Source organism: Cebus imitator, unplaced genomic scaffold (genome assembly GCF_001604975.1).
Source record: "Cebus imitator isolate Cc_AM_T3 unplaced genomic scaffold, Cebus_imitator-1.0 Scaffold48, whole genome shotgun sequence".
NCBI classification, from domain to species: domain Eukaryota; kingdom Metazoa; phylum Chordata; class Mammalia; order Primates; family Cebidae; genus Cebus; species Cebus imitator.
This window is the reverse complement of record NW_016107363.1, coordinates 7299766-7310069: the sequence shown is the minus strand read 5'-3', so window position 1 is coordinate 7310069 and position 10304 is coordinate 7299766. Positions and strand designations below refer to the sequence as shown.

At 37.2% G+C, this 10304-nt stretch overlaps 1 protein-coding gene across 1 annotated transcript in view; it reads right to left on the bottom strand.

The window, feature by feature from the left end:
* Positions 1-10304, bottom strand: part of DENND6A (DENN domain containing 6A) — a 72044-nt gene that overhangs the window by 23498 nt on the left and 38242 nt on the right. The window contains exons 7-9 of the mRNA XM_017527336.2: positions 9908-9987; positions 8295-8357; positions 6703-6758 (exon numbers count right to left, since the gene is read on the bottom strand). Coding sequence (XP_017382825.1) covers positions 6703-6758; positions 8295-8357; positions 9908-9987 — 199 coding nt within the window. The remainder of the gene's footprint in view (positions 1-6702; positions 6759-8294; positions 8358-9907; positions 9988-10304) is intronic.

Below are 10304 nucleotides of genomic sequence, written 5' to 3'. Positions count from 1 at the left end.
TAGTAGAGACGGGGTTTCACCATGTTGACCAGGATGGTCTCGATCTCTTGACCTCGTGATCCACCCGCCTCGGCCTCCCAAAGTGCTGGGATTACAGGCGTGAGCCACCGCGCCCGGCCAAGAACCATGGCTTTTTATAAATGGCTGATTCTAGGGCTAGGGAAGAGAAAACACAAGATGATCTGGAACCCAAGAGAACAGAAAACATGTCCACACAAAGACCTATACACAAATGTTGACAATAATAATATGAATATTATTATTATTCATAATAATCAAAAGTGTAAACCATCGAAATCTCCATCAAAAGGTGAATGGATAGGCAAAATGTGGTGTATGCATATGGAATAAATAAATACACACACACACACACATATATCTATATATGGACATATATACATATGCGTATTAAATATATATACATATTTATTTATTCATTTATTTATATTTGTTTTTTTGACGGAGTTTCGCTCTTATTGCCCAGGCTGGAGTGCAATGAGGTGATCTCAGCTCACCACAACCTCCACCTCCTGGGTTCAAGCGATTCTCCTGCCTCAGCATCCCTAGTAGCTGGGATTACAGGCATGCACCACCATGCCTGGCTAGTTTTGTATTTTTAGTAGAGACGGGGTTTCACCATGTTGGTCAGGCTGGTCTTAATCTCCCAACACCTCAGGTGATCTGCTTGCCTCAGCCTCCCAAAGTGCTAGGATTATATGTGTAAGCCACCGTGCTTGGTCCATCCACGTGGAATATTATTCAACCATTTAAAAAATGAAGTACAGACAGTCCCCATGTTACAATGGTTCAACTTACAATTTTCAACTTTATGATGTTGCAAAAGCAGTACGCATTCAGTATGCTCCTCAACTTATGACAGACTTACCTCTGGATAAGCCCACTGTAAACTGAAAATATCAAAAACACACTTTCAACTTATGATATTTGCAAAGTTACAATGGGTTTAACAGGACATAACCCCCTTTTAAGTCATGGAGCATCTGTACTGATTCATGATACTGCACAGATGAACCTTAAAAGCATTATGCTGGGTGAAGGAAGACAGACACAAAAGGTCACATTTGGTATGATTCTAATTAAATGTTTAAAACAACAAGTACATAGAGTTCCGTAGAGACAGAAAGTAAGTTAACAGTGACAAGGGGCTGGGAAGAAGAGGTAATGGGAACTGCTAATGGATACAGGGCTACATTTTAAAGTGATAAAAATGTTCTGGAATTAGCAGTGATGGTTGCACAACTTTGTGAATACATTAACAAACTAGTGAATTGTAATTTAAAAGGTTGAATATTGTATGGTATGAGAATTACAACTTAGTTTATTTAATTACCAAAAACAAACAAACAAACAAACAAACAAAAAAACCCCAAAACCTGGAATATCCTGCACCAGAAATCAAGGAAGTATTCAAAGAAGGACAGAAGCCGGGCCCTGTGGCAATGGCTCACACCTGTAATCCCAGCACTTTGGGAGGCCGAGGCAGGTGGATCACAAGGTCAAAAGATGAAACCCTGTCTCTACTAAAAATAAAGAAGCTAGCTGGGTGTGGTGGTGTATGCCTATAGTCCCAGCTACTCAGGAGGCTGAGGCAGGAGAATCGCTTGAACTCAGGAGGGGGAGGCTGCAGTGAGCCAAGATCACGCCACTGCACTCCAACCTGGTAACAGAGTGAGACTCCGCCACAAAAAAAAAAAAAAAAAAAAAAAAAAAAAAAAAAAAAAAAAAAAAAAAAAAAAAAAAAAAAAAAGAATGACAGAGATATGGCAAAAACATAGAGGCCAGCCTATAGTAATTTCTCATTGGCTAAACTGGGGACACTTTGAATATCAAAATAATAACGGACTAGAATCCACTGAATAAAGCAAGAAATCAGAGTCCAAGCAAATATATAAAATAGTGTGCTGATTTAAAATATGTCCAGGCTGCCCATGGTGGCTCATGCTTGTAACCCCTACACCTTAGGTGGTGAATGAAGGTGAGAGGATCACCTGAGGCCAGCAATTTAAGACCAGCCTGGGTAACAAAGCAAGACACTCTCTCCACAAAAATAATAAAATTAAAAATAAACAAATAAAATCTGTCCACAAATTCTTTGACACTCCTTTCAAAACATGGAGCCTAATTCTCTTGTTCTTGAGTATGGACTGGATTAGTGGTTTGATTGTAAGCAACAGAATATGGTAGAAATTACAATGTACAATTTTGAAGGCTAGGTCTTACAGGACACTGTGGCTTCAGCCTTCTCTGAGTGCTTGCTCTGGGAAAAGTTAGCTGCCATGTTGTGAGAACATTCAGGCAGCCCTATGGAGAGGTCCATAAGGCTAGGGCTGAGACCTCCTAACAACAGCCACAAGGAACTGTGATCTCCAGGCAACAGCTGTGCAAGTTAAGCCTTGTGGGGAAGTAGACTCTCCAGACTCATGTCCGATTGACTGAAACCACAGCTAACAACTGACTGCAACCACATAAAAAACTCTGAGCCAGAATCACCCACCTAAGCAGCTCCTAGATTTCCAACCCTCCAAAACTGTGTGAAATAATGTTTGCTCTTTTAAGCCTGTAAGTATTGGGGGTAATTTGTTACACATCAATAAATAACTAACATACATAGTTTCAAATGTCTTCCCCAAGAATACCTAATTACAAAAGAAAAATCAACTTATTAGTGAAGAAGCTTGGAGGACACTACATTAATCAAGCGATCAAAATGAACATCATCAATAATGAGGCAAGCTCAACTTGTGTGCCATCTCCTGAGAGAAGCAGTGCCTCAATCTAATCAGAAGTAAATACCAGACAATCCTAAACTGAGGAGTTTCTGCAAAATAACTGTCCTGTAATCTGCAAGAATATCAGAGTCATGAAAGTGACAGACTAAAGAACTATTCTAGATTCTAAACTAGACATTATTATAATAACTGGTAACATTTGAACTGGTCTTAGTATTAGATGATATTAACTGATCAATGTTGATTTTACCAATTTTGATGGTTGCATTGTATATCTGTTTGTAGGAAATAGATTCTGAAGTATTAAGGTATGACAGGGCACCAGGTCTCCAGCTTACTACCAAATGGTTCAGGAAAAAAAGTCTTCTGTATTATACTTGCCACTTTTCTGTTGGCTTATAAAAAATAATCAAAGGAAAAATGAAAAAGGCCTACATGAAAACATCTGATCAACTGACTTTAATAGTGGGATTCCTTTAACGCACCAAGTTGCAAATTATTGTCTTTCAAATATATTAATATATTATTAGCAAAGGGCACAAATAGAAGTTAGGAAGTATAGTTACAAGATAAATCATTCTTTGAAAGCTTTGTATTAAACTTATCTCCAGCTCTAACTGAAAAATATTAGTAGTGTGCACCAAATTAACTACAGTACAGGATTACTGAAATGAAGGTCTGTAAGGAAATCACTGGATGTTTTTTTTTTTTTTTTTTTTTTTTTAGTACCACATTTATATTCCCATTCTGGAGTACCATGCCTTTATGTTATGCTCTCACCATTAAAACAGCCATGCCTTGGGAAAATAATTAGGAATTAACTTTTAAGAAATAAATAATGGTTTCAACCTTTTGAGAAAGATATAGTATGTTATTATAAACTGAAACCTAAACCCAAAAGAAATTAACATGTGTCAAATAGCATGAGATATATTTTATGGGGTGATAGGCTTTCTCAATCTCTGAAACACAGAAACAGCCGTAACTGTTGACTATTCAGCCAATGCGGTAGAAAGCCAAAATAACTTGTTTCTCAAGTCACAATAGGGAACAGGGGAGAGAAGCAGATGGTGAGAGGTGATAACTGATGTGTCTCTCATTGTACTAGGAATCGATAGCAAATATCATCAGGTAAAATGTCTCTGACTGTAAGGCAAGAAAATGTCCATTTCTTTCAACAGAAAACTGCCCTTCAATTCTAATGTCACCTCAAAAACAGAATGAGAAAACTATTTCTCTATCAAAAAAGCTGAAACCAAAACCATGGTCCATGGAATAGACCTTGACCTAGTGAAAGGAGCCCCTATACTCAACTGTATCTCTGCCACTCAAATTCAAATGCCTTTCTAGGTCTCTGCTCTCAAGCTCAGTCTTGGTGTAAATATATCACCTTCAATATAACTGGCAAACTTTCATTCACACTAATAAATGTGAAATATAAGCTCTATCAACATAAAACAAAGCACACTGTCACAAATAAAGTATTAATCTAATCATTAGCTATCAAATGCTTGACATAATACTATCACTGTGTAAGATTATTTGTCAAAATTTGGCTTTCTTATCTCTTGGGAAACAAGAATTAAAAAACAACAAACTAACTTGTCCCACTCTTAAAACAATATTATGTAATTCACATCCAGTAGAAGAGACACGTGCTAATCAAAGGTGTTAGTGACGGGGGAATTAACTACAGGTTGGGCATCTCGAATGTGAGAATCTGCAATCCAAAATGTTCGCAAATCCAAAAGGTCTTCAGCATTGACATGATGCCACAAGTGGAAAATTCCACACATGACCTCATGATGAGTCAAAGTCAAAATGCAATCAAAATTTTGTTTCATGCACAAAATCATTAAAAATATTTGTAAAAAGTATGTTCAGGATATGTGTATAAGGTGTATATGAAGCATAAGTGACTCTTGAGACCATTCCCAAGATATCTCATTATGTATACGCAAAAATCCCCAAATTTAAAAAAGTCCAAATTCCAAAACACTTCTGATCCTAAGCATTTCAGATATGGCATATGCAACCTGTACCACAAAAGCTAAGATAATCAGTAACAAACAGAGAAGTGTAAGTCTCATACCCAGAAGTTCAAAAGAAAAAAATATCTGATAATTAAACTCTGTATTAATTTATGCCACTTCAGCAAACAAATTATTCCTTAATGAGTCAAGTATTAAAAGGAGAAATAGTATACATTCCTCTTAGTGCATTTTTTCTGTAATAATTACTCATTTATTTTGGGGACGCTCCCTCTTTTCATCCTAACAATGCTATAGCATATAATTTTTTAAGAAAATTAATTTGTTTTAAAAGTCACATTTATTACTTGGTATATTCTCAGGAGTTATGGGTAAAAAAAGTAAAATAAAAAAGTCCTATTTATAATTTATGTACAGTAAAATTTACCCTTACCAAAGATCTAGAATAGTTCCATCACCTCATGAAATCCCTGCAGCCCTTATGTAGTAGATTCCTTCCTTTAGCCCCAGGTAACCACTGATCTGATTTCTGTCTCTATAGTTTTGTCTTTTCTAGAATATCATATAAATGAAATCATTCAGCAAGTATCTTCAAATATCTGGAGTCTTTCACTTAGCATAATGCTTTTGGAAGTCTTTCATATTATTGCATATATTAACTGTTCCTTTTTTTTTTTTAAACTGCAGAGTAGTATTCCATGTACATTCATGTATTACATTTTGTCTGTCCATTTATCAGTTGATGGACACTTTGGTTGTGTACAGTTTTATACTACCATGAATAAAGCTGCTATATAAACATCTGTGTATAGGTTTTCACATAGACACGTTTTCATTTTTATTGAGTAAATATCTAGAAATAGAATGGCAGTACTGTGCTAGGAGCAACATACAAAGCTAACTAATCTTTTTGTTTTTTTAAAAACTAACCAGTCTTTGAAGTAGTAGTCCATGAAGTTTACAAGTCATCAAAAAAAAAAAGATTGGGCAGATGTGGTGGCTCACACCTGTAATCCCAGCACTTTGGGAGGCCAAGGCAGGTAGATCACTTGAGGTCAGGAGTTTGAGACCAGCCTGGCCAACATGGGGAAACAGCGTCTCTAGTGAAAATACAAAAATTAGCGAGACATGGTGGTGTGCACCTGTAGGCCCAGCTACTTGGGTGGCTGAGGCAGAAGAATTGCTTGAACCTGGGAAGCGAAGGTTTCAGTGAGCCGAGACTGCAGCACTGCACTCTAGCCTGGACAACAGAGTGAGACTCTGTCTCAAAAAAGAAAAAAAGTCCCACCAAAAAAATCCATTTTATCTCTCCCATGACTTTTTTGAGCATTTGGTAATTGCAGTGGTTTTTCAAGCTGGCCTATACATCAGAACCACCTGGGGAGCTAGCATCAATCCAAAGATTTAGCTGCTCTGGGTAAAGGCACAAACATTACTTTTTCTTTTTCCTCTATTTCTTTTTTAAATGCTAACAGTACACCTTTTTTTCATTTTTCATGTTGACATTTTTCAAACATACAAAAAAAACAATAGTGTAAGAGACATCAACATACATATCACTTAGATTTAATGATTAATAATATTTGCCATTTTATATCATCCATTTTTTCTTACTGAAGTATTTCAAAATAAAACACAAACCTCGTGACATTTCACTCCCAAATAAAATGTATCTTTTTTAAAAAAAAGCATGTTTTCTAACATCATTACAATATAATTCTCACACCAAACCAAACAAAAAATATTTTTACATACTCTATATCCAAATTTCCCTAATTGTCAAAGCTTATAACATGTAGCCAGGGATGAACCATTGATTTATAACATGTAAAACATAGTAACTATTTTCTTTCCATTTTTTTCTATATCCTATATGAGAACATTCTTTTTTTAACATATTACCACCACCATCACAAAGCAAAAGAAAGAAAAGTCAGTTAACAAAACTTTTTATTCTTTACCTGAAAAGATCCACCTCATGAACAGTAGGTAAAATAACAGATATATTTGTGTCTGCCTGAGAGATAAAAAAGAAAAATAATAGAGAATATATCATCAAAATTTATAGAAAATTCAAAGTATATCTATCTCATGATCAATAAGCCATGTTGCCCTATCTAACTTTTAAGATTCTCTTCCTTTAGAAGCATCTAGAGAGGGAATGGGTCTTATCAATCTTCCCTAACATAGCAGAAGATCAAGAATACACAGATAACTTGGATAAAAAATGAATCCCAGGCCGGGCGCGGTGGCTCAAGCCTGTAATCCCAGCACTTTGGGAGGCTGAGGCGGGTGGATCACAAGGTCAAGAGATCAAGACCATCCTGGTCAACATGGTGAAACCCCGTCTCCACTAAAACTACAAAAAATTAGCTGGGCATGGTGGCCAGCTGACGCCAAGATTTTGAGATCAGTCTAGGCAACAGAGCGAAATGCCATCTCTACAAAAAAATATTAAAAATTAGCCAGGTGTGGTGGCATGCACCTATAGTCCTAGCTACTTAGGAGGCTGAGGTGGGAGAATCACTTCAGCCCAGGAATTAGAGGCTGCAGTGAGCTATGATCATGCCACTGTACTCCAGACTGGGTGACAGAGGGAGACCTAGTCCTTGTTTAAAAAAAAAAAAATTAGGCCGGGCGCGGTGGCTCAAGCCTGTAATCCCAGCACTTTGGGAGGCCGAGGCGGGTGGATCACGAGGTCAAGAGATCGAGACCATCCTGGTCAACATGGTGAAACCCCGTCTCTACTAAAAATACAAAAAATTAGCTGGGCATGGTGGCGCGTGCCTGTAATCCCAGCTACTCAGGAAGCTGAGGCAGGAGAATTGCCTGAACCCAGGAGACGGAGGTTGCGGTGAGCCGAGATCGCGCCATTGCACTCCAGCCTGGGTAACAAGAACGAAACTCCATCTCAAAAAAAAAAAAAAAAAAAAAAAAAAAAAAAAAAAAAAAAAAAAAAAAAAAAAAATTATCCAATAGTCAAGATTAGATTAATTCAAAACTGTATGAAATACTACTATTAATACTGGTTGATATGTGACAGAAATATTAGTTTTCCTACTGCTGTTTTTTATTCAATTCAAAGAACAAAGCACAACAAAAAAATTTATACCAGTTAAAAACATCAGTTAAAATATTTCAAATGAAAACTTCAACCCCACCCATGAACAGATGGTGCTTTTGGAAAAATAGGGCAATTGTAACTACAGAATCCTTTTAACTGAGTCTCCTAAAATCGGAAGTCTGCTGGTCACTCTCCTAAGATAAGAGGTTTTTCTAGAATCAAAGCTTGTTGAGAAAAAATTCACTTTCCCCTTTTCCTCACAATTAAAATATAACTTCTGAGTTCTCTGGTGTCTACTGGAGAAATAACAAGAAAAAACACCCTAAGAAACATTAGAGAATTATTTGCAATTCATTAAAAATTATTTAATGTGATATTTCAGTAATATTCAGAAATATGTAATAAACTCAAGAAACTGCATTTGCAAGTTTAAAAAGTCTGTTAAAGAGACTGTATGTGTTGGATCATTCTACCACAGTACCACACTACCTGCTGAGTAAACTGCACTATTTGAGTTGTCCCAGGCTTGTCATGACATGTGGGAATCCGTACCTTAAAGAAAGAGAGGAAATTATTTTTGGCTACAAAAGAATAGGGGATGAGAAGTACTGCTAAAAAGGTATGGTCAGTAATGTCAAAAAAGCTACAAAAACAAAATATTTATGTCAGAATTAAAAACTAAGGTCATACTTATTTTTAGTCACAGCAAAAAGTAAGTAAATCAAGGTCTCCATACCCATATGTACACAGAAATCACTAAATTCCTGAGAAGCAAGTATGTTGAAAAACAGAAAAAGGACATCAGCTTCATACTGCTTCCTGTTTATTGTTCCAATCTTTGCTTCATTAATATACACACACCCAAACACACCCTCTGAAGCTTGCCAGAGTTTTGGATAAATCTCACAGGAAACAATGAGAACACTCAACAAAGAGCTATCAGTATTACTTTTCATGATTTCCCAGGGAAAAACACAACACAGATCCTATAAAAATGAGCACACGTAGACAGAACATAGTCATAAATCCTACTCAATAGTGAATTGCAAATCACTTACAGTACACTCATACAAAGTCTGAGAGGAAAATGCTAATTTATTTAAAAGAAAAATCTAACAGAGAAAAATACCCTGGGATAAACATGTTTGGTCCTGACATCTCATGTTAAGAACATCATTTAGAACTAGGAACCAATAGCTTTCCCAATTTCTCTTAATTTTTATTAATTCAGAATCAATTCTACTGAGTGATCTGTTTCTGCATATCACTCATCTCTGGAGGCACTGGTAGGGCCATAGAGCTGCAGAACTCTAGAAGGTAGCACTTACATGTACATGTATAACATTCAAATGACACTCTTCTGCAAACTCTACAGGATGCCATGGGATCAGAGGTGCCTGAAGCTGTGTGACTAGTGGTTCTAGGAAGCAAAATGAATTGCAGTATCTCTGTAATGCCACACATCAATGACAAACAAGTGAAAGCAATAACATGACTAACATTAATAGAAGGTTAAAAAGCAAAGCCCATGTGGGAGCTTCCTACAAAGTTCTTTTTTTTTGAGACAGGGTCTCAATTTTGTCATGCAGGATGGAGTGCAGTGATGCAAACATGGCTCACTGCGGCCCCAATTTCCCAGCCTCAAGCAATATCCCAAGTACCTAGGACTACAGGTGTGTACCACCATACCCCGCTAACTTTTGTATTTTTGTCGAGACAAGGTTTTACCATGTTGCCCAGGCTGGTCTTGAACTCCTGGGCTCAAGTGATCCACCCACTTTCGGCCTCCCAAAGTGCTGGGATCACAGGTATGAGCCACCACGCCTGTCCAAAAGTTATTTAAAAAGATCACAATTAGCCTGGGAAACATAGTGAGATCCTGTCTACAAAAAATTTAAAAATTAGCCAGGCATAGTGGTGCATGCCTATAGTCCTGGCTACTTGGGGTGCTCAAGTGGGAAGATCGCTTGATGCCGGAAAGTTGAGGCTGTAGTGAGCTGTGATCATGCCACTGTACTACAGCCTGGATGACAGCACAAGACCCTGTCTCAAAAAAAATTAAAATAAAACAAAAAGGAGACAATTAAGATATGAGATATTACCTTCATTACCACCCCCATGATAGGCAGGTGTAATGTTTTCCCTGGCACTGGAGCAGGCCATCGATCAACATCATTACAAGCTGAAAAATATAACAAAATATTTCCTTAGAATAAGTGAAAATATCAAGTATTAAAAATGAGAGATTAGAAATTAGAACACTACTTTCCATATAGCAGAAAAAATATACTGGGAAGAATTAAAGATAAAAGACAAAAAGAGTCGGGTGCGGTGGCTCACGCCTGTAATCCCAGCACTTTGGGAGGCCGAGGCGGGTGGATCACAAGGTCAAGAGATTGAGACCATCCTGGTCAACATGGTGAAACCCCGTCTCTACTAAAAATACAAAAAAATCAGCTGGGCATGGTGGCGCGTGCCTGTAATCCCAGCTACTCAGGA